Below are 27,652 nucleotides of genomic sequence, written 5' to 3' on the forward strand. Positions count from 1 at the left end.
CATAGTCTCTGGGGCAACCATGAGCCTCTCCTTGGCGCTAACACATAGTGCAGATACATAATACGGACCCAATCTTCATTTTGGAGATTGAGGACACTGAACTCTGTATATATGTGGGCTGGGGTGCCTTAGCGACAGTGATTCATTCTTTAATCACCATTGTCACAGCTTTGGGAGATAATCCATTATAGCTGACGCAACATGCAGTGCCTACATTGTTGAATCCCATAATGGCAGCATAACATAATACTAAGGTTACAGCACTAGTTGCCAACAGGGTTCTGGGCTCAATTCAAAGTGCTATGAATGCCAACAAACCCAGAAAAAGCCTAGCATTACATCAGGGAACACCTTGCCCAGGTTGGTCTATGCATCTGAGTAGAGATAACAGGGGCAGGGATCAGGTAGTAGAACAACCTGCCTCCAGGTAAAGCTGTTAAAACTATTGTATTTTTCAGAGTATAAGACGCACCTTTTTCCCCAAAAAAGAGGGTGAAAATCTGGGTGCATCTTATACTCCGAATGTAGTCCCACCCAGCTTCTCAAACGGAGCTTTCAGATGCTGAAAAAAGCATCAGAACGAAGCTTCAGGAAAAAAGCCTCCAAACAGAGCTTCAGAAAAAAAGCCTCAGAAACAGAGCTTCAGAGGCTTTTTTTCTGAAGCTCTGTTTTGAAGGCTTTAAAAAAAAAAAAGTTTTTTCTGAAATAAAGTTTCAGACGTTTCAGAGGCAGAAAAAAAAGCAAAAAAAGCAAGGCCCAGAGCTCACAACCAAGGAACCTGTTGCTAAAAGTCACCTCTGGGAACAGCTGATTGGGGGTATTCTGGGAGCCCATCCACCTGCCAATCAGCTTTTTTCTTATTTTCCTCCCCAAAATCTAAGGTGCGTCTTATACTCCAAAAAATACGGTACATATTCCACTGTGCTTTTAAGCAGGATGGAATGTTCCTCTCCACTATTAATGTTATGTTTTTTTTTCCCATTCTTTAATTTTATTCTGTTATATGCCACCCTGAATCCTAGGTCTGGGGTATTGAAGACAAATGAAAAAATAAATGAAAATAACTGATAAGACTCACTTTCTCGCCAGTTTACTGGAAGGCTTTAAAAGAAGAATCAGAAAGTTGCTATACGAACATATACAGGTAGTCCTTGACTTATGACCACAATTGAGCCCAACATTTTTGTTGCTAAGCAAGAGCTTTTTTAAGTGAGTTTTGTCCCATTTTATGTCCCTTCCTGCCACAGCTGTTAAGTGAATTGCTACAGTTGTTAAGTTAGTAATACGGTTGTTAAGTGAATCTGACTTCCCCATTGATTTTGCTTGTCAGAAGGTCAAATAAACAGATTAATAGAGTTGGAAGGGACCTTGTAGGTCATCTAGTCCAACCCCCATCACAAAAGGTGATCACATGACCCCAAGACACTGCAACTGTCATAAATAGGAGTCAATTGCCAAGCATCTGAATTTTGATCACGTGACCATGGGGATGCTTCAATGGATGTAAGTGTGAAAAACAATTATAAGTCACTTTTTTCAGTGCCATTGCAACTTTGAACAGTCATTAAATGAACTGTTGTAAGTCAAGGACTACTGGCACACTGATTTTCAATGGAAAATGGGTTCAGTTGCTGGATTTTTTTGTAACTATATTCCTTTCAACACACTAAATCTTGGTAAACAGGACTCTGAGAATCATGTATGGAAAATAATTAGTTTGGTCTGGCAGTTGCCAAGGATACTAACAAGCACTTTCGGTATCTCAGATACGCAGAGCATTTTGGTTAACTGCTATATCTTGTTACAATAGGCACACACACACACACACACACACACACACTTCCTACCTGTAATCAACCAGGCCCTTAATCAGAGACCTAGGCTGGGTATTTCCAGAACCTGCCCATCGTGCATGCTCCTTTCACAGTATATTAATATGGGTGAAGATGCCAATCCCAAATCACTATGATGAGGTATTAATTTTATACATGTACAAGTATGATACCACAAATTAGGCCAAAGCAAAAGCAAGATTCCCACCCATCGTATATACCAGTAGAAACTAAGTGAAAGACGGAGTCACGTAGAAAGCAGCCCAGTCTGGGGCTAGTTCTAGATCAGAGAACCTCACGGATTCTTCACGGTGAAAGACCTCCAAGAGACCGATTGGAAAATCCAGCTGGGAAATATTGTGGAATTCTAGTGGTTTCCTGGAAGATTGTGCGGCAGTCCATTCGCACGGACCCTAGAGATGAAGCCCAGCTGGTTGCAAAACTTCTCAATGGAAGATCTGTCTAGGCAAAACATGTGACTGACCTGATTAATTATTGTCAAAGGTTCTTTAACTGCATCTAAAGCAAGTCTGTCCGACTTTGGCAACTTTTAAGATTGTGGACTTTAACTCAGGGGTGAAATGTAAAATTTGTTACTACCGGTTCTGTGGGCATGGCTTGGTGGTGGTGGTGGTAATGTGACTGGGTGGGCGTGGCCAATTTTATTTTTTTTTTACTTTTAAAACCATTTTTTCTACAACCTCTTCGGCTGAAGAGGTTGCAGAAAAAAATGCTTTGAAAAGCCTCTGACGATCCCAGCTGAGCCGCACAATCATCAGAGGCTTTTTTTTTTACTTTTAAAAGCATTTTTTCAACGGAAGAGGTTGTAGAAAAATTGCTTTTAAAAGTAAAAAAAAAAGCCTCTGATGATCGTGCGGCTCAGCTGGGCATGGGGGGGGGGGCGCAGGGATTTTTGCTACCGGTTCTCTGAACCACCCGCCATCGCTACCGGATCAGGCGATCCGGTCTGAACCGGGAGCATTTCACCCCTGCTTTAACTCCTAGAACTCCCCAGCCAGCAAGTCTTAAAAGTTGCCAAGGTTGGATGTCCCTGATCTTAAAGACAAGAGAATGGAGAACTAAATGAACCTTCACCTTGATCTTGCAAGATAATCCTTCCTTCTAAATAAGGCGAGAAACTGTGGTTGACCCCACCGAGTCCCCTGTATCTCGATCTGCAGGACTCTGCTTCTCTTCTCGTCTAGCATCAGCCTGGAGGCACAAAAAGAGCTGGAAACATGACATTAAAGCCAGAGTTTCAGCTTCAGAAGCAGATTCTTATACGACTCTGACTCATTTTCCTGGGACTGACTCCAGAGAGGCTCTGAGTAGATTTTTCTCTTTGTTTCTTTAAAAATAATAATAATAATAAAAGAAAAGAAAAGAATGGCCTTCTCCATTACTCAAACGGAGATGACAAGTAAATGAAATATCAATCATGTCAGCTGTCAACCTTCTGGGACAGCAATAACTGTTAACAAGTAGTCTGGAAAAATGGTCCAAAAATGATTTGTCCTCCACATCTCAGCACTTGGGGTTGCCATGGAAAGTTAAGATGCCAGGGGCTATTTGGAACACTCTTCAGGTATTCTTTTTAATGGAAAATTTGCCAGTTATTGATCCAAAACGTGTTCCCTTTGCTTCCAGATGGCTGCAAGCAACTTTCCAATCAGTGACTGTCAAAAAAATTACTGCCTTTTTATACCCATAGAAGACAACAACTGTAGACTAGCTCTGGGGTCACTTAAATGGCTCCTTTTTAATTAACCAAGGGTAAGGCAGGGAAGCCGTTTGGATTATTTTTCAATGAATAAAATGTGCAATTAATAAATCTCAGCGTCCATCTCGCCAAGTTAAGTGTTTAGTACATAGTGGGAAAGCATAGTGCTGGTGGGAAAGTTTAGAAGTAATTCAAGGGAGAGAAGGTTTCAGGGGAAACAACCATCTCTGACGACACAGGGATTCCAGTCACTTTTCAATTAAAAACTGACCTTAAATTTCATCTTTATAGTAATTTGCATCAATGATAAGACAGCAACCTTCTAGGAATTATTTCATTCAGGTCTGAAAACTCTTAAAGGAAACATGTATTTCTTCCTATTTCAGATTACAACTTCTGAAAACGCACCCTGGTTTCATGCCACCTATAACTGATCTCACATGAAAACTGAGAGCCAGCTTGGTCTAAGTCAGGGGTGTCAAACTCAATTTCATTGAGGGCCGCCTCAGGGTTCTGTTTGACCTCGGAGGGCCAGGGGGAGTGGGGGTGGGGGTGGCCAAGGGGTGGGCATGACATACCTCCAGACACTTGGCTTCATACACTTATAAAAATAGAGGGGCGTACATTTCTGTGATTTTGTTTTTTTAATACTTACTTGATCTACTTGATCACCCTATGAGAGAAAGATACCAGATCAAGAAACTGACTCCATAGGAAGAATAAAACTATAAATTATTGACATAGGCTATAGTAGCAGAATCCTGCAAGCTTGAAAGGTAAAATATTTTATCTTTCCTCCCTGTTATAACCTGAGTCAAGGACGGCCTCCTGCAGCACTCTGGCGGCCAAAACAGGTCGTGGGGACGCACATGTGGCCCCCTGCACTCCATTTTTGCTAGCAGAAGCACCGCGAGCCGGACGTTTGCTATTTCCAGGCCGGCCCTGCAGACTAGATCGAAGTACCCCGCAGGCCGGATCGTGAGTTACCTCTTTTGCAGCAGTCATTAAGTGAATGCAGCAGTTGTTAAGCAGACCCATTGACTGCAATGAATGTTTTTTTTCCAGAAACCAGAAGTTTACACTGATTTCCAGCAAAAAAATATCGTAAATTGCGGTCATGTGACCGGAGGACACTGCAAATGGCTATTAATGTGAGCGAGTGGCCAAGCACCCAAAGTGTAATCATGTGATCGCAGGTGGAACTTCAAATCCAGGTTGTAAGTACCTTTTGGAGGGTCTGTCATAAATCTGAACAGTCACTAAGCAGCCGATTGTAAGGCAAGGACGCTCCAAAGCAAAACTGAGAAAAAACTTGATACAAATTAAAATTGAATATCCTCATTAATTAAATATTTTTCCAACAATGGTCAGTTGGATGCTTTGACGAGCTCCTGAAGAAAAACATAAAGACCTCAGAAATGCAGAGGCAGTGCAGAGATGCCCAGCTGCAAAGTGTAGCTCACAAATGAAAATATTCTCTTCCAGATCATATCCATGCACCTCTCCGCACACAGACACAGAGAAACAAACACAATCAAACCTATCTTGCTGTTGTGGGACCTCTAAACAATTATCAAGATACATTTCAAAAAACTTCTGACATTTCATTTCATAAAAGTGAAGACTTTAGTTCTGAGTATGCATCATCCTGGATATATTTCTTTTTCTCTAAAGAGTTAAACATTTTCAAATGCTATAAAACGGTTATAGTAAAGTGTCACACAGTGAAACTACCACACTACTTCTTAATTAAAAGGAAATAACTGCAGCAAGATGGACCCAGGTATCAGTTGCCTGAAATCAATCCCCAAAATACAGCTAGTCCTTGACTTACAACAATTCATTTAGTGACTGTTCAAAATTACGATGACACTGAAAAAAAATGACTTATGACCATTTTTCACACTTAACGACTCTTGCAGCATTCCCATGATCACATGATCAAAATTCAGACGCTTGGCAACTGACTCATACTTACGACGGTCACAGCGTCCAGGGCTCACGCGATCCCCTTTTGCGACTTTCAACAAGCAAAGTCAACGGGGAAACCAGATTCACTTAACAGCCATGTTACTACGTTAAGAACGGCAGTGATTCGTTTAACAACTATGGGAAGAAAGGTCGTAAAATGGGGCAAAACTCACTTAACAAATATTTCACTTGGCAACAGAAATTTTGGGAAGTGCCAGAGACGACACAAGCTGGCACTGTTTCAGAGGCTCTCTGGGGGCCAGTCCTTGAGGCTGCCCAGCCCTCTCCAAGCCCATTAAAGCAAATGGAGCTTTGCGTGCCAGCTATGATGAACTCTTAACATAGAAGTTACATTGGGGGGGCGTTCCAACACATTGAGGGCTGTAAAAGCACTATGAAGCGGTATATAAATCTAAGTGCTATTGCTATCCCTTCGGCTGGTACAATGGCCTTGTTTAAATGGGGCTGCTCCAATGAAAAAAAAGCATCCATCTGAAAGGAAATTCCCATGCCACCCTCAAAATGACTCCCTCTGCCTCAATAGCAGTGTTTTCCAACCTGGGCAGCTTTAAGATTTGTGGACTTCAACTCCCAAGATTCCCAGGGAATCTGCCCAGGTTGGAAAACACTGCTCAATAGTATCTTGGCAAGAGACACATAATCCAGGGGTGCACAGAAAGAGTTCTGGGTGCAGCTGGGATTGAACCCAGGGCACCGAGAGTTTCGGTTTGCCAACATTTCCCTACTTCGTTTGTACCTTTGGAAAGTTTCCTTAGGAGACGTCTTTTACTGCAGAGGTCCCTGACTCCTGGGCCACAGACTAGTAGCGGTCCGTGGCCTGTTAGGAGCCGAGCTGCACAGCTGAAGGTGAGTGGCAAGTGAGCGAATGAAACTGAAACCCTTCCACCACCACCACCCCCCCCCCGTCCGTGGAAAAATGGTCTTCCATGAAACCGGTCCATAGCGCCAAAAGGGTTGGCGGCCGCTGCTTTAACTGAGCATCGTGGCATCAAAGCTTTGCGTGCAGACATGTCATGTGGCAGATGCTGGGGTACAATGGACAATGAAATGGGTCCCCTTGAAAGATCCGGTCCATCCATAGCTCAGTTCAGAAGGAGGAGAGTCCTATCCCTCTGCTTTACAGGGAGTCCTCACTTAACGACCGGTTGTTTAGCAAAAGTTCAGAGTTACGATGGACCCCCATCCCCCAAAAATGTACATTATGAGTTGGATTTGAAGCTCCGAGATCCAGCCCCACATGGTCACATGATCTGCATTTTAGGCGCTTGGCAACGGGTCCACATTTAAGGCTTTTCACAGTGTCCCAAGATCACACAACAACAATGGACAACGGGTTTTCCATTTTCCAGCCAAAAAAAAAAGTGCCCGTTGCAAACAATAGCTTTGCTTAATGACTGTGTTGTCCACTTAACGATCAGCACAAAACTGTCATAAAATCAGGTCAGTCACATGTTGACTCACTTTATGACTGGCTCGACTTATGATCGTAATTCCAGGCTCAATTAGGTTGTAAGTCAAGTCTACCTATAATTGAAAAAAAACCCCGGGAATGTCTGAACTCGTACATATTTATAAAGCGTAAAGGGCAAGCCATTTATAAAGATATACATAAACACTGCAGCCTTCCTATCTTTGTTGCCATTATTAAAAGACAACGCACTTTAAAATCTTCTCAGCATGGCAAGCCTGCAGCTAAAATATAACTCTTCTGAGAGAAGGGGTGAAGAAGTATCCAGATGAAAGCAGATTTTGTTTTTAAATTTTTTTCAAAGAGCCGAAGGGTTCATTTTTAATGAGCCGTTACTTTAAGTAATGCATAAAAAATAGAAGAAATTGATAGTCCATTTAGCCTGCACTATATCTAATGCAAAAGTCTTTGGGATATGTTATTCTTAATGCTCACAACAAGATCTGTAAGTATATTATTCACTGGTTTTCCAACAAAAGGAACACTTCAAAATTTCAGACAAAATCCCAGCCACAACTTGTTCAACCAAGATGATAAAAATATCAAAACAAAAAAACACCAACAGCAAAACAAATTATAACGTTTGTGTCTTAATTTGGTGCTATCACTAAAAAAAAAGAAAAGTTATATGGGAGCGTCTGGGGTTGGGAAGCAACAGTAACTTGGAAGACTCCAGGATTCTGCCCAATCACCTTTGCTGCAGTCCTGCAGCTGCCTAATTCTATAATGGACTTACCACCACCAACTCACCACGGCCAACGCCACTGCGGGAAATTCAATAAAAAATATTTATTTTTTTTTGTCATTCATACTTCATTCTGCCCCTCCTTTTGCATCCTTTCTTTAATGAGTCTATTCCGCCGTTTCTTGATATTAGTGTAACTCTTGTCCTGCGGTGAGATGGCCATGGCGAGTTGTCCTGGACCCTTCTCATTCAACTCAGCCTTTTGAGTGATGTTTGCTAGCAGTTGGTAACTTAGTTAATCCAGTTTATTGAACATATACCTACATAGGACAACATAGCTTTCATTTCTTCATCGCTGCGAACAGTAATCCGATCGCCATCCTCATCTTCATCTGCAGAAAATAAAAGTCTGGGCATTAAAATTTATCGGGTTTAAAAGAAGATCACATATGCGATAGACGTGGAGGAACTTTTGAAATATGAACAAATGAGGGCCAAAGAATATGAACAAACACTGGTTTTGTCTTAATTTCAAGTTAAGGGTGACTAGCTGGGCAGGTGTGAAAGAGCAAGAACAACGCATGGAACTAAAAAGTCATGTCAACGGGTCTAGGGTGACTTCAGATCCTCTCCATGGACCTCAGCTTTGGGGCCAGGTCAGGCTACAGAAATTATTTCATGATATAATGGGAGGGGGCTGCACAACTGCTGCATTGGGTGCCAGGTTGCTTCTGGATCCAATTCAAAGCATTAGTTATCACCTTTAAGATTTTACCTCTGGAACCATCATTACATCAGCCCCTCTAGTGGGTCAATCAGGGAAGGTATGTTGCAGACCCCATCAATTTTGACCAGCAGGTTGAAGAAGAGAACCTTCTCTGCCACTGCCCCCACCCCAGCAGGCACAATGTCTCTCCCAGGGGCGAGGTGGGCCCCTAATCTCCTGGTCCAGTTTCCCAGTCTGAAGATCTAGCTCTGCCATCTCACTTGGGACCCACAGAGGAGCATGCAGCCATGGGACTGGCTAGTCCTCTGAAGACCTTCTTGCTTTTAAAATTTTTAAATTATTTGTCAGCGCCTCAGCGCTGGCATAGAGAAGAGAGAGATAATTTCTGAACTTTTGCCTGCTAAATCCCTTTGAAGTCGGGTTGTCATGGAAATGAGGAGGGGGGAAACATTCCTGGGAAATGACGTGACAAGAAGTCTGGAGAATGACTTGGAAGATAGCCAATGAGAAGCAGAGAATTGGGGATCGGAAAGGGAGGGATTGGGGGGCAAAAGGTCAGTCTTGTCCACATCGAGTCATGATCCGGTGGCTGTGCTCAATTAAAGAAAATATTTCCTTAAAGATTGGCAGTTTGGAAATTCATTTATTTTGAGATAGCATCAAAGTCTGACATTATTATTATTATTATTAATTTATTTAGAGCCTTGGTGGCGCAGCAGACTAAAGCACTTTTAAGTAACACCAGCTGCCTGCAATTACTGCAAGTTCAATTCTCACCAGGCTCAAGGTTGACTCAGCCTTCCATCCTTTCGAGGTAGGTAAAATGAGGACCCGGTTTGTGGGGGCAATAAGTTGACTTTGTATAAAAAAGAACACTGGTGGGGGGGGGGGGGGCGCGAAAGCCCTACTAAGCAGATATATATACAAAAGTATGAAGGCTATTGCTTAACGCATTGTAAGCCGCCCTGAGTCTCCGGAGAAGGGCGGCATATAAATCAAACCAATCAAACAATCAATCAATCAATCAATCAATCAATCAATCAATATACAAAAGTATGAAGGCTATTGCTTAACGCATTGTAAGCCGCCCTGAGTCTCTGGAGAAGGGCGGCATATAAATCAAACCAATCAAACAATCAATCAATCAATCAATCAATCAATCAATATACAAAAGTATGAAGGCTATTGCTTAACGCATTGTAAGCCGCCCTGAGTCTCCAGAGAAAGGTGGCATATGAATCAATCAATCAAACAAACAAACAAATAAATATTCTTTTTAATTGCTTATTATAATATTTATGTATAGCTCTTATGTTTTTATGCCTACTTGTACACTGCCCAGAATCACTCTATGAGAGAGAAGGGTAGTTTCTAAACAAACAAACAAAGTAAGTTCAGGCTATACCCCCCTTCCCCCAGGTACAGGCATCTTGCACTATCAAAATTGAGCTTACACTCCTTAGAGTTTATGTTACTCTCTAAAGTCTATCTACACAGAGGGTGGCATAATGACACCACTACCACCATTGTAGGTAGAAAAACTCCTAGGACAGGGGTGTCAAACTCGAGGCCCCTGGGCCAGACCTGGAAACAGTGAAGGACCGGCCCACAGTGCCTCTGCCAGCGAAAATGGGATCCCGATCTCCGTTTTTGGCTGCAACGGCCTCCTGCAACCGTCTGCCAGTGAAAGAGAGTTGCAGGAGGCCTTTGCAGCCAAAAACGGAGATTGGGAGCCTGTTTTCGCTGGCAGAGCGCTCAGACCATCACAGGCGCTGACACGAATGCCATTAAGCTGGCCATGCCCCCCTGGCCATGCCCACCCCTCCGAGATCAAAGAGAACCCTGATGGGACCCTCAATGAAACCAAGTTGGACACAGGGGCAAACTAAGTGATTCACTGAGTCTCAGTTCTATCACTATCTTCGTCTCCCCAAGAGGAGCATAAGGCCTCTCACGTCATAAACAAATATACCGTAATTCTTGTATCTCCGGTAGAAGTCATTAGAATAGTAACGGCTAAGAAAATTCTAAACACAATCTGATTCTAAATGGAAAAAAAAGCTAATAAAAAAAACCAAACCCAGAATAATCAAGAGAATGGGAGGAATTTAAAACAAGGTACCTGGAAGGAGGATTTTGTACTAAAAGGCCACAATTTGCAAAGCTCACAAATAAACGCCACCGAAAAAGCACCTCATTACAGAAGATTAGCTTTAAAAGCTACACAACTTTGAAAATTCTCAGGTGAACTGAAGTGTCTTTCCTGTTCTTACAGTATGCACATTTGGGGATAAAGAAAGACGCGGAAAAGACGCGGCGGCCCCCTAAAAGAGACAAGCGTCATTTGTTATTTGATGGGAGGGAAACGGGCACTTTCAGGTACTGTATTTCTCTGACTAAGTAGGAAGCTTGCTCACCCGTCCCGCCGGGAGGAAACCACGGAGCCCCGTTCAAGCGATTCTGCAGAATGCGAAGGTTCAAAGGGGGCTTGCCGAGCCCCTCTCCTCGCCTAGAGCGCAAACAACACGATCTTCCAGTCCATTAGGGAAGCAAAAGTAGAACTAAATAAAGCCTAGATTTTTGCTAATGTCACCTCCTCGCAAGACACCAAATAGAAAGCAGCAGATGGCAACCAAATATTCCACAGCAATTTTTGCAAAAGACGCAGTGTGCCGGGCACGCGCAAAACGGTTTGGGATAAAAAGACCATAACGAGCCATATGTCGTTAGTTGTTTTATTTGTAGCAACATGGCGTACAACAAGGTCCAATGGCAACGGAGAATACAGCCCCAGGTAGAGGCAGCCACAGAAGACACACCGGAGATAGCAATAACTAAGCAAACAGGAGCGGAAGCCGCTGCGGATAGCAATTAACTGCCTCCAAGAAAGCCATCAAGTAGCTGAGAAGATACTTAAGCCGGGGAAATTTCAGGCTTTCATTAGGGAGAAGATAACCTAGAAAGCAAACGGCATCAATACACATTAACATATTTTTGATGCACTTAAGTGGCAGGAGAAACAATGTCATGCTGGTGCAAAATGACAGGCTAATTCAAGAACTAGAAAGCACAGCAGCAGATGTTAAGAGAAGCCATGAAACCCATATTTCCTGAGAGCAGGTTCTGCCCAGGGCAGCCCTGGACTGCAATCCATGCCCGTTACTGGTACGGAGACGTCCGCTGAGACGCAAAGGTCAGTGGGGAAGACCGGGCTGGCCTGCCACGCAATCTTGAGCCCGGCCACCTTCAACTCTATAAGCCCGTATTTGGGGAGTGGTGCCAAAATGGTCACATTATAGACAATGTTTTTGTACGATGATCTCATAAGACAGTCTATCTAAAATCAAAGGTGTATAAAACAATAGTACGCCCAGTAGCTTTATATGGCACTGAGTGATGGCCAACCACCAAATGCATTGACTGCTTTCTACACGCCACAGAGGTGCACCCGCCTCTTTGGTCATTAGGTGTTTCTCTTGACCATGTCAGCAATGCCACAATGGAGCAGCAATTAGGCATTGCACCAATACCGGAGAAAATGCGGGAGAAACGCCAAGGGGAGGGGAGAGGAGAGGAGAGGAGAGGAGAGGAGAGGAGAGGAGAGGAGAGGAGAGGAGAGGAGAGGAGAGGAGAGGACAAAAGTACAAAATAATAGAACAGAACAAAATTCTTCATTGGTCAAGTGGGACACCCAAGGAATTTGTCTCCAGTGCATAAGCTCGCAGTGTACATACAAACAACAAAGTGATAGGTCATAGATCATAAATCATAGTTACAATCATTAATCATAAGATACATACAACAAGTAATCAAATTATAAGATGCCAATAGGAGAAGATAGTAGGGAAGATGAAAAAAGATGAGAAAAATGGGAAGATAAGAAGGATAATAGCAATGCAGCCTACAATCTCGGGCCAGCATTGTTCCCGGATTATAAAAATGGAGAGAGGGATCTTCTCCAGTGTGTGTGAGAGGAGCCCCATTCTTAATGCTCCCAGGTGCTGAACTGCAGACATCTTCAAGGGTCTGACACCAGGGAAGTCCAGGGTTAAACCTTCGGAGTCCTGAGCTGCCCTCCAACCTTCTCCCGTGAAGACAATGGCCAGGTGATGGGATCCCCACCTCCAGGGAAGGTAACACGACCATAACCAATTTAGTGCCATATACACAAAAAAGTCTGATTCCCGCAGAGGCCATCTAACCGATTTCTGCTTTTAATCCTACAAATCTGAACATTAAAATCTCAGCACACAAAGCCTCCAGGTACTTTATATTTTTCATTTAATTTGAGCAATATAATTGCAGTGCGTCCAAAGAGCACAGTAAGGTCAGGATGGTAATTAAAGCTATACGGTAGAAATATGTGCTCTCAAGATGTGATTAAATAATAAAATATTACTTAGCTAAGGTTTATCATTAAACTTGCATCTGTGCATAAATATTTAACTGTGAGATATCTGAACATAAACCAAGATGTAGTTGTCACTGTTTTAAATAAATGATGCAAATATAAACTGCCTCCCACCCGCCCGTCTCTCTGGCAAGCCATACTCACATTCAAAAGCCGTTGTCGTTGCATCCGGAAGAACCTGACTGATTACGTCCTGTAACATTAAAAATGAAGGCCGTTAGTTATATTCGTAACGGAAGACTTTTCACAGAATAATTAATATTCAGCTTTTCCTAGCATGTTAACTCCGGCTGCCGAAAGCAGAAGTGAAGCCGCACATATTTCATCCTTGGAAGAGACCCTCGTGTAGGATTGAAAAATGCCTCTCTTTACCACCCAGAGTTGTTACTCGGCTGATGTAGAGCAGCAGCTCTCAGGGGGGTGTTTGCAAACTCCGTTTATTTGCCTATCGTGCAGCTTCAACCTGACGTACAGTAGGTGATTGCTGGCTAGGAAAACTCCAGCCTTTTTCATAAACTCTCCTGTTTCTCTAAAGGAGGGTTGGGGAACTCTGGTCCTTTTATGACTTGTGGACTTCAACTCCCAGAATTTCTGAGCAGGCCATGTGGGCTGAGGAATTCTGGGAGTTGAAGTCCGCAAGCTCCCCACCACTGCTCTAAGGTAAGAGGGAAAGAAGGAAAACTCTATGATCTTTTCCATTCATTGGCCTTTGCCTGTCCAGACAGCCCTTTCAACTTTCAGACAGGTGGACCTCAGAATTCTGGGATCTGAAGTCCACACATCTTGAAGTTGCTGAGGTTGAGTGCTCTACTCCAGTGTCCATTGCGCTTCTGCATTTGGAGATGCCAACAGGGGTGTCAAACTCGATTTTATTGAGGGCCACATCAGGGTTGGGTTTGACCTTTGGGGGGGGGGATTGGGCACAGCCAGCTTGGCATCACTCATGTTGGGGGCCCAAGCGCTCTGCCAGAGAAACAGGCTCCCGAGCTCCGTTTTTGGCTGCGACGGCCTCTTGCAACCCTCTGCGGGTGAAAACATTTTTGCTGGCAGAGGCACTGTGGGCCAGTCCTTCAGTTTCCAGGGCGGCCCCACAGGCCAGATCTAAGCACCCCGGGGGCCGGATACAGCTCCCGGGCCTTGAGTTTGACACCCCTGTGCCAAATGCTTTCCAGAAATGGGGCGCTCTATGGAAAATCATCCCACCAACTACTTCAAACACTCACTTTATCAGTGAGATGGGTGGCATACAAATTTAATACATACATACATACAGTATCTAATAACACTCCAATGCAATATTAAAGTTCCAGTACAGGTAGTCCTTAACTTATAACCATTCATTTAGAGACTCTTCAATGATACAACAGCGTTGAAAAAAATCCTTGCACTTATGACCACTGAAGCATCCCCAGGGTTATCATGATCAAAATTTGGGTGCATGTATTCATTGATGGTTGCAGCATTCTGGGTCGCATGATTGGCATTTGTGACCTTCCCAACTGGCTCCCAACAAGGCAAGCAAAGTCAATCAGGGAAACTGGATTCGCTTAACGACCTTGTGATTCACTTAACAACCACAGGGATCTGCTTAACAACCCCCTTGCTTAGCAATGGAAATTCTAGTTCCAATTGTGGTTGTAAATCAAGGACTGCCGGTACTGTCAATCTGAAGTTAATTTCAACAAGGAAGTGAGCTGCTGGACTTAATGTAATGGTTTTAACGAATAGCCCAAAACAGCATTATTATTCCTATGACAATATGAACCTGAAATGGCTGTGGAGGAAATCACTTTGAGCTCACAATTTATGCACCCTTTATCATGTTAAACCAGTAACAGATGAAACTTCATAGATACGTGTAATAGAAGTAACAACATAATTTCACAACTAACACATACATGCATATGCTTCCCTCAAATTTCTTTCAATGTTACCCTAATTGTGGAAAAAGAATGAGAATAGACAACGAAAAAGAAAAGGAATATAACTAACTCTTGTTGACACCAATTCTGTTCATTACACTTCTCCACAGCTTTCCAACTTTGCAAATTATCACACCTGTAAATTACTCAGGAACCTACTTTGGCTCTTAAACTTCTTTTTCAGCATCTTGTCAATTTCCCTGCAACCACAACATTCTTCTTTCCTTTTTTTCTTTCACTGGTCTTTCTTTCATATATTTGTTTTTGACTTTTACTTGTTCTCTTGGTATATCAAACCCCTTCCGTTTGGACTGGCCGCTTTTACATTTAATCCACATTAATTCTGAACCAACAGGTCCTGAATTAATCTGGATTAAATGTAAAAGTGAAAATATCACTTCTTGTTTTACAGGCCTCGTGTATCCCCACCCTTTTCAACTCCTTTTTGTTCTCCTGATACCCAATATTCCATGAGCATACCCCTCAGACACAGCCTTTTTGATAAACACTTGTTTCTTACAAGTATTCTTTTTTTTTTTGACAAAGAGTCATTTCATTATGTTTTTAGCAGCATTTAGTCTGTCTTAAAATTTCTCCAAGTATTTCCTTCTCTTTAGTAATCATTCCATCCAGGTACAAAAATTCATCCACCTGCTCTCGTCTTACAACATTTACAACATCTGTGACTTGCCAAGTAGTCATTCCATTTTCCTTCTCAAACACAACTGCCTTGGTCTTTTCAGGTTCATTCTTCCTACACTGTATAGCCTACAATCTAACATTCAGGGTCTCAGCCAACAACAAGGCATTGCCATAGACTCACTTTCACATCCACAGCCAACCTGTCTCTAACATCACGGCAACAATCCCTATTGCATTTATCCATAAATATGTGAAGTAACCACAGGGAGTAAGTATCACATATCTTTATTTTACCTCCTACTAAACAATTGTTACAGGAAGTCCTTAACCTAGAACAGTTCATTAGTGTCCATTCGGAGTTACAATGGCACTGAAAAGAGTGACTTATGACCGTTTTTCACACTTACGACCATTGTAGCATCCCTGTGGTCACATCATCAAAATTCAGACACTTGGCAACTGACTCATACTTATAACGGTTGCAGAGTCCCGAGGTCACGTGATCCCCCCCTTTTGACCTTCTGACAAGCAAAGCCCATGAGGAAGTCAGATTCACTTAATAACTATATTACTAACTTAACAACTGCAGTGGTTCACTTAACATCTATGGCAAGAAACGTTGTAAAATGGGGCAAAACTCACTTAACAAATGTCTCACTTAGCAACATAAATTTTGGGCTCAATGTTGGTCATAAATCGAGGACTACCTGTATTGTCACCCATGCTTTCTCATCCTATTATATCATATTCAATAATCAACAGTCAATTCCACATCAGTACAAAACAGTCCATAATTCAATCTGATTTCTATTACAAAATGCATTTCCCACATCAACAAATGTGTCATATGCTTCCTTATATTCATTCATTTCTCAAAGAGGGCTGGAAATCTGGTTTTAACAATTATGTACATAATAAAAGAGGAAGACCCTGCTAGAAAGTCCCTTTGGCTCCACTGCAAAGAATGTAACTGTTGACAAACAATACATTATCAACAACAACCCAATCAGGTCTTGATTTCTCCTCCTGAATATTTTTTAACCAGCCCCGATCTCTGAAAAAATCTAGTCCTTGATAATTCCAAGTCTTAAGGACAGAGACAAGCAAGCATTTTAAAGTGGTGTTTCTCAACCTCAATAACTTTAAGATGGGTGGACTTCAACTCCCAGAATTCCCCAGCCAACCATGCTGGCTGGGGAATTCTAGAAGTCCATCCATCTTAAAGTTGACATAATTTTAAAGAATCAGTAGGGAATAATCTAGTCCTATGGCTTTTCTGAAAAATTTATTATTGTTGAATGTAAACCTCTTTTTAAATTTATAGTTTTATAATAAATAAAATACAGAACAGTAAAACAAACAAACAAAATGAAACAAAGCAAAAACATACATTCAACCCTAACAACAACATCAACAACAACGAAAAAAACAGTATACAAGAAAAAAGAGGAAAAAATAGTCAATTGGATTTAACATTTAACATGTAGGATCCACCCTGGCTGAGTGCGGAAAGAAAAAAAGAGTAAATTCTCCTCCCCTTTTATGATAGATAGATGATAGATAGATAAGATAGGTAAAATAAGATAAAATAAGATTAGATTAGATTAGGATTAGGTTAGACAGGCAGATAGACGAAAAAGCAGTCAACAGGTTGAGCTAAACCAGGGGTCAGCAACCTGCGGCTCAGGAGCCCCATGCAACTCTTTGGGCCCTCTGCTGTGGCTCCCTGTCAGGTGATCCCACCAATGGCTGGCCCCGCCCCTCGCCCTCCCCTCCCAGTCATTCCTCGCCTGGCCCGAGAAGGTAAGGGCAAGGGGATGGAGAAGCGGCCAGGGCAGAGACAGAGATACAGAGAGAGGGGGAGAGAGAGAGACATAGAGAGATAGAGAGAGGGGGGGGAGAGGGAGGGAAAGGAAAGATATGTTAAAAGGATTTTGTGGTTCCCGGTGTTTTTTAACAACTGTTCTCTGTCCTAATGACTGGCTGGGTAGGCGTGGCTAGGGGGTCATGTGACTGGTGGAAGTGAGTGACATCGAGTTGGCCACGCCCACCCAGATTTTGTGGCTCCTGGTGTTTTCTTTTCTGTGGGAAACGGGTCCAAATGGCTCTTTGAGTATTTAAGGTTGCAGACCCCTGAGCTGAGGCAATAGACTGATCATACATACAGTACTGTACATAGGTGCCTGGAGCACATTATTCCTTGGATAGAGTCATGTCCTGATTTACCACCTGAAACTGACCACTACAGAAGAGCTAATATGATGCCCACCATGTTTTGGACCTCCCTGCCCATAAACCCCAATCTTCCTGACCAGGGGACAATGATTTGAAATGATTCCTTCTGAGACTTCTGCGGGGCTCTGACATCTCTTGCTGAGAAGCCATGTTTGTCTTCGGAGCCACCCTGAGTCTTCGGAGAGGGGCAGCATATAAATTGAATTAATTAAATTAATTAAATTAAATTGGGAGTGATGTGCCCAGTCAATTTTGTCTATGTGTCAAGACTGCCTTGAAACTGTGGCAAAAAGAGAAAGGAGCATAGATGGGACAAAAACCAGAAACCCGATTAATGAAAGCAGATTGAAGTCCAACCCATGAAACCCACTACTCAAAGCAGCCCCGAATGCATTAAAAGCCCTGGAGATGTGGCTTAATGCTAATGTCCCTGAGGGTATCTGCTCCTTCCCCCCAGACTGCATAGGGCAGGCATTCTCCAGGTCCATTCCCTGCTATTTGGACATCAGGGAGACCACAGAAGGGGCCCTTTTCCATGGCTGCTCTTACCCTCTAGAACAGAGTTCCTCAACTTTTCCAGCTTTGCGGACCGGCGCAGGGAGGAGGGGATGGTCCTGCGTGAGCTGCAGTCAACTACACACGTGCACAGCTCCATTTGCACATGGACCGCATGCGCCTGCACTTACCCATTGCTTGTGCAAGTGGGAATGCATGCACACATGCACTCATCAGCCACTTCTGTCGCCCGGTTCCAAAGAGCTCAAGGTCTGGTAACGGGCCACAGTCCGGGGGTCAAAGACCCCTGCTGTAGAACACTTCCTCCCAAAGATGGCTGTTGGAGCACCCTAAAACAGGGGTCTGCAATCTTGTCAACTTTAAGACTTGTGGACTTCAACTCCCAGAATTCCTCAGCCAGCAAAGCTGGTTGAGGAATTCTGGGAGTTGAAGTCCACAAGTCTTAAAGTTGACAAGGTTGCAGACCCCTGCCCTAGATGACTGAGGCTCCTGGAGGCCGTGGGGAAATCTTAGTTTTATTTTTCTGTTTACACCTTCATAGTTTCATTATTGCTGAGAGCTGCCCAGAGTTAACCTATGATGGGTAGGTTAAGTAAAGAACTATAAATATATAAAATTCAAGGCAGAGACAGCCATGCACAGGGTTGCAAGAGTCAGGATATTATTATTATTGTTGTTGTTGTTGTCTATTCAGAACAATGCCAAGTCACAGCCCCCAGTTCATTAGCTGCTTTATTCACATGAACTAGGATGTTATTGTGGGAATCCAAGCAGTGCGGCCTTTGCCAATTGCCAGATGGACATTTTGTCAAGGTGCAGATTCCCTAAGTGCCATCAAACATTTTTTGGGCATGGCGCCCAGTGTGCCTATCAATAACCACTGGAAAGACTGCATGGCCATTTGCCTGAAGTGATATAGAATCTCCTGCCCCAAGAGGGGGTTGGGCAGGGATGAAATCCAGCAGGTTCTAACAGGTTCTGGAGAACCAGCAGTGGAAATTTTGAATAGTTTGGAGAACCAGCAAATGCCACCTCTGGCTGGCCCCAGAGTGGGATGGGAATGGAGATTTTGCAGTATCCTTTCCCTGGAGTGGGGTGGGAATGGAGATTTTGCAATATCCTTTCCCTGAAGTGGGGTGGGAATGGGGATTTTGCAGTATCCTTCCCCTGGAGTGGGGAGGGAATGGAGATTTTGCAATATCCTTCCCCCAGGAGTGGGGAGGGAATGGGGGGTTTTGTAGTATTCTTTCCCTGAAGTGGGGTGGGAATGGGGATTTTGCAATATCCTTCCCCCAGGAGTGGGGTAGGAATGGAGATTTTGCAATATCCTTCCCTTGGAGTGGGATGGGAATGGGGATTTTGCAATATCCTTCCCCTGCCACGCCCACCGAACCGGTAGGGGGAAAAAATCGGATTTCATCCCTGGGGTTGGGCTAGATGACCCCCCGAGGTCCCTCCCAACTCTTATTATTCTCTGTCCTATTCAGTTCATGCCATCTGTCTTTCCATGTACGAAGTCTACCATAGTCAAAAGATTCAGAGCTGGTGGGAATCCAATCATCCAACCCAGAGCGATGGAAGTAAAGTTGACGGATGTAAGCAAAGTGGGAGTCCTTTCTAAAGTGGGGGGGGGGCTTTTTCCACCTTCCAGCCTCAGGATCCTGATAGGGCTGGGTGGTCTGAGACCCATCATCCCCGACCTCTCCCCCCCCCGTGCAGGGCCCAGCAGAGCCTCCGGGGCCGGGGGGGGGAGGGGAGGGGAGGGGGCGACGCCAAGCCCACCGGGGGGGAGGGGCTCTCCTGCCAGGCCTCCGAGGGGCCCCGCAGCCCCCCCTCCCCACCCCCACGGAGGACGCCCCACGCGCGGCCCAGAGCAGCCTTCCCAGCCGGGCTCCTTCGGCTCCGCCCTCCGCCGCCCCCGGGCCCCCCAGCGCCGCTTCCCCGGCCGCCCCTCACCAGCACGTCCCGGAAGAGCAGCTGCGGCGCGGGGTGCACGGTCCAGTCCACGGCGCCGCCGCCGTCCGGGATGCGGATGCGGATGACCAGCGCGGGCCGGGCCGGTTCCATCCCGGGGTCGCCCAGGGCCAGCAGGAGCATCCCCGGGCGGCGGCGCGGCGCTCTCCGCGGGACTAGGCCGCGCCAGGCCGGAAGGGCTCGGGCCGCAGGCGCCGCCCCCAAGCGCGCTCCCGCCGCGGCCCCCTCGCTCCCCTGTTCTCCCCCCCCTCTCTCTCTCGCGGGGGCGCGCACTCGCCCTGCCCGCGGAACGCCTCGCCACCAGAACCACCCAGGGCAGACCTTCCCCCCTCCCCTCCCCCCGGCCTCAGGTTCGTTCAAGGAGCGCTGGCAGCTTCTCCTCTCCCCCCCCACCCCTCACTTTGCAACCCAGCTAGTCCTCGTCTTACAATATTATTATTATTATTTATTTATTTATTAGTTCGATTTATATATGCCGCCGTTTTCCGGAGACTCAGGGCGGCTTACAATGCATTAAGCAATAGCCTTCATACTTTTGTATATACCTGCTTAGTAGGGCTTTCGCCCCCCCCCCCAAAGTGGTGTTCTTTTTTATACAAAGTCAGTTTATTGCCCCCACAAACCGGGTCCTCATTTTACCTATCTCGAAAGGATGGAAGGCTGAGTCAACCTTGAGCCTGGTGAGAATTGAACTGGCAGTAATTGCAGGCAGCTGGCAGCTAAGTGCTACTTTAACAGCAGTTTAGTCTGCTGCACCACCAAGGCTCTTATTAGTTCATTCAGTGACCGAAATCCGAAATTACAAAGGTGCTGAAGAAAGTGATTTAGGACCGTTTTTCACACTTATGACTGTTGCGGCCCCATCCCAGTGATCACGTGACCAATGGCTTGGCCAACGGACTCATATTTATGACGGGTGTTGCAGCATCACAGGAACGATACCTAATGCATTTATCCATAAATATGTTAAGTAACCAAAGGGGGGGGGGGTAATGACCTATCTTTATCTTACCTCCTACTATTATTAAATTCCCACCACTCTGAATCTAAACTAGATTAGCCGCACCTAATAAATTGAAAGATGATGACATGAATCTAATAGGTCATAGAATAATATAGTTGAAGGGACCACAGGCCCTTAAAATTACCAAGGTTGGATCCCCCTGATTTAAATAAACTTGGTTCTCCTCTTCAGACTGCTCTTCTTTAGATCGAATCCCCAATCAGATTCTCTTCTTTGCCCCTTGGCAGGAAAGGAATCTGGCTGGAGAAGTGCCAAGGGACCAGCAGTTCCTTTCCAGCCCCCAAAGTCCACCTGGGGGCTCTCCTCGGAATATTCACAGTTTTTGCCTCCCCTGCCCACTTTCTTATCCTATGTTCTATGCAGGTAGATCTCAACTTCCAGCCCCAATTGAGCCCAAAATTTCTGGGGCTAAGTGAGGCATTTGTTAAGTGAATTTTGCCCCACTTTACGACCTATTTTGCCCCAGTTGTTAAGTGAATCACTGCAGTTGTTAAGTTAGTAACAAGGGTATTAAGAGAATCTGGCTTCTCCCTTGACTTTGCATGTCAGAAGGTTTACAAAAGGAGCTCACATGACCCCGGGACACTGCAAATGTCATAAATATGAGTCAGTTGCCAAGGGTCTGAAATTTGATCATATGACCACAGGGGTGCTTCAATGGTTGTAAGTGTCATAATCCCCTTTTTTCAATGCTGTTGTAACTTTGAATGGTCACTACATGAACTGTTGTAGGACTACCTGCAACTAGAGTGACTGATCGTGGATTCGATCTAAAGAAGGAGCAATCTGAGCAGGAGAACCAGGTTTATTTAAATCAGGGGTATCCATGGGTAAAATCTACTTATCTTCCTTACCAGTTTGGAAGTGCGCACGCACGACATCATCGGGTCTGATTTTTGACCCTCTGTGCATGCATAAAGCCTTCTGTGCTTGCGCAGAGGGTCAAAAACGACATCCAGGCAGGTGGGCGGAGCCTCGCGCTGCTGCCGCTACCGTTTCGCCAAACCATGCACCGCCACCACTACAGGTTCACGCAAGCCGGAGAGAGCTGGCAGGATTTCACCACTGGGGATATCCAACCTTGGCAACTTTTAAGACTGGTGGACTTCAACTCCCAGAATTCTGGGAATTGAAGTCCACAGGTTGTAAAGGGGGCCAAGGTTGGACACCTCTGCTTCACAATGTTCCTCTCCCAAACCTTCAGGAAAAATCCATTGACTGTTGAGTTGGTTTAAGGCTGGAGCTTTTCTTGGCCACAGTTCCAGGTGGAGACATCAGGTGTCAAGCGTCACCTCCTGTCCATTCCTGGGCACACACCCCAACCCAATTTGGGCACAGTCAGAAATGGCACTTGGGGTTCTGGGGAGGACCCAGAAACCCACTGACTTGGCAGGAATCCTCCCACATCAGTGGGCACGATGCTCCTTTAGGTTGGGTGCTTGTGACTGCTCAATGATGCTTACTGATTAATTTATTGGGAGCAGAGGACCGACGCAGTCTGTGTTACAGAGAGGTTAAACTGATGAGAAGCCTGAATGAATTCTATTGGAAAGGTGGGGCTCGGATGGGGGTCCTGATGCAAGGAATAATTACAGGGGTTGCTGGTTGCCGTCCTGGCGTGGCTCGTGGCTTGTCCTCTGCGGATGCCACAGCATGAGGATGGCGTTTCCTAAACAAACGTAAACAACACAATGATTTCTTTTCAAAGTGAGATGGGCGGCATATACATCTAATAAATAAATATATAATGAGCAGCATATTAATTTAATTAATCAATAAAATAAAGGTTTGGCCAAGAATTATTCAACACTGGGAAAAGAGAAGCGTAAAGGAGGAGGAGGAGGTGGTTCAGTTGCAAGTTGGGAGAAAGATATTGGAAACATGGAGGCCAATTGGAAAGATGGTTTAATGATGAACAGAACCACCAAGCACACGGTTCTGGTGCAGCTGACAAAATGGAATTGAGAGTGAGGGGCTTTTATACCTTTTTTGGCCTTTGCACTTGAACTTCCTGTTCCTGTGCAAGAACATGTATCCTATTGGCTGTTGTCAGACTCCCATGGGGCCATGTAGGGGTTATGTAGGGGTCATAGCTGGCTCTATAGGCAAAAGAGGAAATACAAATCCTAGGACGGTGTTTGTCTGAACTCCCAGGTTTGGCTGAAGCTTGGACTGCTTTGAGATGATGCAATGACTGAAATACCCTTAGGAGATGCAATGTAGTGAGCCTTGGTAGTACAGTGGTCTAAGGCACTCTGTTATTAAGCTGGTTATTAAGACAGCTGTCTGCAATTACTGCAGGTTCGAATCTCGCCAAGGCTCAAGGTTGACTCAGCCTTCCATCCTTTCTAAGGTAGGTAAATTGAGGACCCAGTTGGGGGGGCAATAAGCTGACTTTGTATAAATATACAAAAGGATGAAGGCTATTGCTTAACGCATTGTAAGCCGCCCTGAGCCTCTGGAGAAGGGCGGCATATAAATCAAATTTAAAAAAAAAAATGTAGTGAGCTCTGTATCTTCTGCTAAATGGTAGTGGGTTAATCCTATTATGTCCTGAAGGATCATGCCCTCTTCTTCTTAATCCCATCATCCTGAAGATGAAGGTCTTTTGTTTTGTAGATAGGGTGGCCCAATCTTTCTTAATGGGCACAAAATATCTGCTGAGTGGGGGGATAGACTGCTGAGTCTGCTTTCTGTCTTTCAAAAAACATATTTCTCCATTTCTCATTTAGGGAAATATAATATCTTTCCTTTTTAATATTCCTCAAAGTATTTCATTCAGAAGAGGGGGGGGCAGAAGAAGAAGGAGGAGGGGGAGAGGAGGAGGAAGTATTAAATTGGGGGATGGAACATTCTGATAATGTGCAGAGTTGAGGACCTGTCCTCTAATGGATCTTCTTGTTCTAGATTCTGTAGGAGAGCCCTGCTAATGTATGGGGCAAAGAAATCAGCAGTCTGGTTGCACCTTTTCAGAGTAACAAATGTTATCAAAAGGCGGATAAAAATGTTATTAAAAGCTGCCCCTTACTTCATCACCTGCATAGAGTGGCTGAATTGATCTGGGATTTAAAATGGGATGAGGTGGGGAAAATGGAGGGGAGATGCAGCTTCCATCATCCCCTCCCTTCCTCCCAGCCCAATTTAAATCCTACATCAGTTTGTGTGTCCAGTGAAGTGAGCTGCTAACATCACAAAAGTATACGCGTTTCAATCAAAATTTGTTAGTGGGAAAAGATGCTAGCAGACTCCTGATTCTTTGTCAGCCAAGAAAGGACCTGTGCAATTTCTTCAAAATTTCAGCTTGAAGCCACTTTGGTGACTCTAGTTGGATGCTTTCTTAACCTCAGGATGGATGAAGTTTACTGATTGAGGAATTCTGGGAGTTGGAGTCCATCCATCTGAAATTGACTGAGGTTGAGAAACACCCAGCTGGCTGCAACTTTTCAGTCTTTTTAGTTTACTTTACTTTATTGTCATTGCACCTTGAACAACCCGGTTTCCGTGCATTTCATCAGCCAAGGTCTCAGGGGAGGGGCGGAGGGGTGGCTGTTGTTATTAACGAGGGTCTTAGTCCGAGGGAGGCCACTGTTCCTCAGATGGCCGGATGTGAGTCCCTCCTTGTGAAGTGGGGTCATGGGGTGCAGATGGGCCTGCTAGTCACGTACCTGGCTCCCTGCCATGTGGCAGCGGCCCTGCCCGAGCTGCTCGACATTATAGCTGCGGTGGCGGTTGATACCCCCAGGCTTATGGTCATGGGGGATTTTAACCTGTCATCAGTTGGTGAGACATCTGAGGCGGCCCGGGAGTTCATGGCTTCCATGACGGCCATGGACCTGACCCAGTTAATTCATGGCCCTACTCACACGGGGGGAAACACGCTGGACCTCGTTTTTGTCTCTGGCCAGTAGTTGAGTGATCTTGAGATAGAGGATATAGCGATTGAGCCCTTGTCATGGTCAGATCACTCCCTCCTTCGCTTAGACCTTCGAACCGCCATACCCCACCGCAGGGAGGCGGAACCAATGAGGTGGTTCCGCCCCAGGCGCCTGATGGATCCAGATAGGTTCCAGACGGAGCTTGGGCCACTTCCTGAGGCTCTGGCACACGGCTCGGCTGAAGACCTAGTGGCCGCCTGGAATAGGGCAGCCGCTGGAGCTTTGGACCGGGTCGTGCCTTTGCGGCCTCTGACCCAGCTCCGGTCTCACCTGGCTCCTTGGTTCACTGAGGAGCTGAGGGAGATGAAGCACTGGAAAAGACACCTAGAGAGCAGTTGGAGGGCTAGTCGTTCTGAATCCGACCGAACACTGGTAAGGTCTTATATTAAGACCTACCTGGTGGCGATAAAAGTGGAGAAGAGTAATTATTTTTCCTCTCTTATTGTGTCATCAGATAATCGCCCAGCCGCCCTGTTTAGGGTGACCCGCTCCCTGCTCCACCAGGGGACGCAGGAGGACCCCTTGGAGGGTAGGGCTGAGGACTTTGTACAATATCTGTATGACAAAATCGCTCAGATTCGGGAACACCTAGACTCTGACTGGGTAGATTCAGGAGGGATGACGGAGGCAGGTCTTGGGAATATTATTTGGGAAGAGTTTGATCCTGTGACTCCCGAAGGCGTGGACAGGATACTGGGCAGACTGAGTGCGGCCACATGTTTATTGGACCCGTGTCCCTCCTGGTTGGTGCTGGCCTCTCGGGAGGTTACACAAGGCTGGCTCCAGGACATTATAAATGCTTCTTTGAGTGAGGGTGTTTTGCCCACCGCCTTGAAAGAGGCGGTGGTGAGGCCTCTCCTCAGGAAGCCTTCCCTGGACCCGGCAGTGTTGGCTAATTATCGTCCAGTCTCCAACCTTCGCTTTGTTGCGAAGGTTGTTGAGAGTGTGGTCGCGCGACAGCTGCCTCAGTACCTGGATGAATCGGTTTATCTAGATCCGTTCCAGTCGGGCTTCAGGCCTGGGTACAGCATGGAAACTGCATTGGTCGCATTGGTTGATGATCTCTGGAGGGCTCGGGACAGGGGTTGCTCCTCTGTCCTGGTCCTGTTAGACCTCTCAGCGGCTTTTGATACCATGCTGCACCGGTTGGAAGGGTTGAGGGTGGGAGGCACCGTGTTCTCCTCCTTTCTCTCCGACCGGTCGCAGTCTGTGTTGACAGGGGTGCAGAGGTTGACCCCGAGGCCCCTTGTATGTGGGGTGCCACAAGAATCGGTCCTCTCGCCCCTTCTGTTCAACATTTATGTGAAGCCGCTGGGCGAGATCATCCGTGGTTTCGGGGTGAAGTACCACAAGTACGCTGATGACACTCAGCTGTACATCTCCACCCTGGATCACCCCAATGATGCCCTTGAAGTGATGTCCCGGTGCCTGGAGACCATGAGGATCTGGATGGGGAGAAACAGACTCAAACTCAACCCATCCAAGACCGAGTGGCTGTGGTTTCCGACGTCCCGATATAGTCAGTTGGTGCCATCACTGACTATTGGGGGCGAGTCATTGGCCCCCATGGATAGGGCTCGCAACTTGGGTCTCCTCGTGGACTCACGGCTGTCTTTAGAAGAGTACTTGACAGCTGTGGCTGGGAGGACTTATCAGATCCGCCTGATTCACCAGTTGCGTCCCTTTCTGGATCGGGACTTGTTATGTATGGTCACTCATGCCCTCGTCACAGCCCATTACCTGGACTACTGTAATGCTCTCTACATGGGGCTCCCCTTGAGGAGCACCCGGAGGCTCCAGCTGGTCCAGAATGCAGCCGCATGGGTGGTTATGGGAGCGACATGGCGCTCCCATGTGACTCCCCTCCTGCGCGAGCTGCACTGGCTCCTGGTGGTCTTCCAGGTGCGCTTCAAGGTTTTGGACACCACCTTTAGAGCGCTCCATGGCTTAGGACCAGGGTACTTACGAGACAGCCTTCTGCCACCAGTAGCCTCTCACCGACCAGTACGCTCCCATAGAGAGGGGCTCCTCAGGGTGCCGTCGGCCAAACAGTGTCAACTGGCGGCCCCCAGGGGGAGAGCCTTCTCTGTGGGGGCACCTGCCATCTGGAATGAGCTCCCCCTGGAGATACGGAGGATCTCAGATTTATGCACTTTCCGCCACACCCTCAAAACATTTCTATTCCAGCAGGCTGGTCTGGCTTGACTCTCCCTTTTAATTTGCTTTTAAGTTTTATATAAATTGGGTGTTTTTAAATTCGTTTTTTGGGCCAAAATTATTTAATGTACTTTTAAATGGTTTTTAACTTTTGTATCATGTATTTTTATCTTGTGGCTGTTCACCGCCCTGAGTCCTTCGGGAGTAGGGCGGTATATAAATAAAATAAAATAAAATAAAAATAAATAAAAACAACAAAATTAAATGCCATCTTCAGTGTACATTATAACTATAAAAATAAAACACAAACACACATCCTTCACATTCTATACAATTGAATTGAAAACCCCTGATACTGCATTAATATTGCACCATACAGTAGAAATCAATATGGTTATTGCCCTGGGACAGA

The 27,652-nt window shown here is 45.4% G+C and overlaps 1 protein-coding gene across 4 annotated transcripts in view; it reads right to left on the minus strand.

Annotated features, from left to right (window-relative positions):
* Window positions 1-20,371, minus strand: part of MAP2K5 (mitogen-activated protein kinase kinase 5) — a 168,808-nt gene extending 148,437 nt beyond the window's left edge. For 3 of the 4 annotated variants that reach the window (XM_060694752.2, XM_060694750.2, XM_087877928.1), the window contains exons 1-3: window positions 20,107-20,354; window positions 12,980-13,028; window positions 8,022-8,089 (exon numbers count right to left, since the gene is read on the minus strand). In XM_060694752.2, coding sequence (XP_060550735.2) covers window positions 8,022-8,089; window positions 12,980-13,028; window positions 20,107-20,247 — 258 coding nt within the window. In that variant the 5' untranslated portion in view covers window positions 20,248-20,354. Of the gene's footprint in view, window positions 1-8,021; window positions 8,090-12,979; window positions 13,029-20,106 lie in introns of all 4 variants that reach the window. The other variant, XM_060694751.2, reaches the window with a different exon arrangement.
* Between the last annotated feature and the right edge of the window lie 7,281 nt (window positions 20,372-27,652).

The sequence above is a fragment of the Pantherophis guttatus genome, chromosome 13 (assembly GCF_059756535.1).
Source record: "Pantherophis guttatus breed Tessera chromosome 13, ASM5975653v1, whole genome shotgun sequence".
Lineage (NCBI taxonomy): Eukaryota > Metazoa > Chordata > Lepidosauria > Squamata > Colubridae > Pantherophis > Pantherophis guttatus.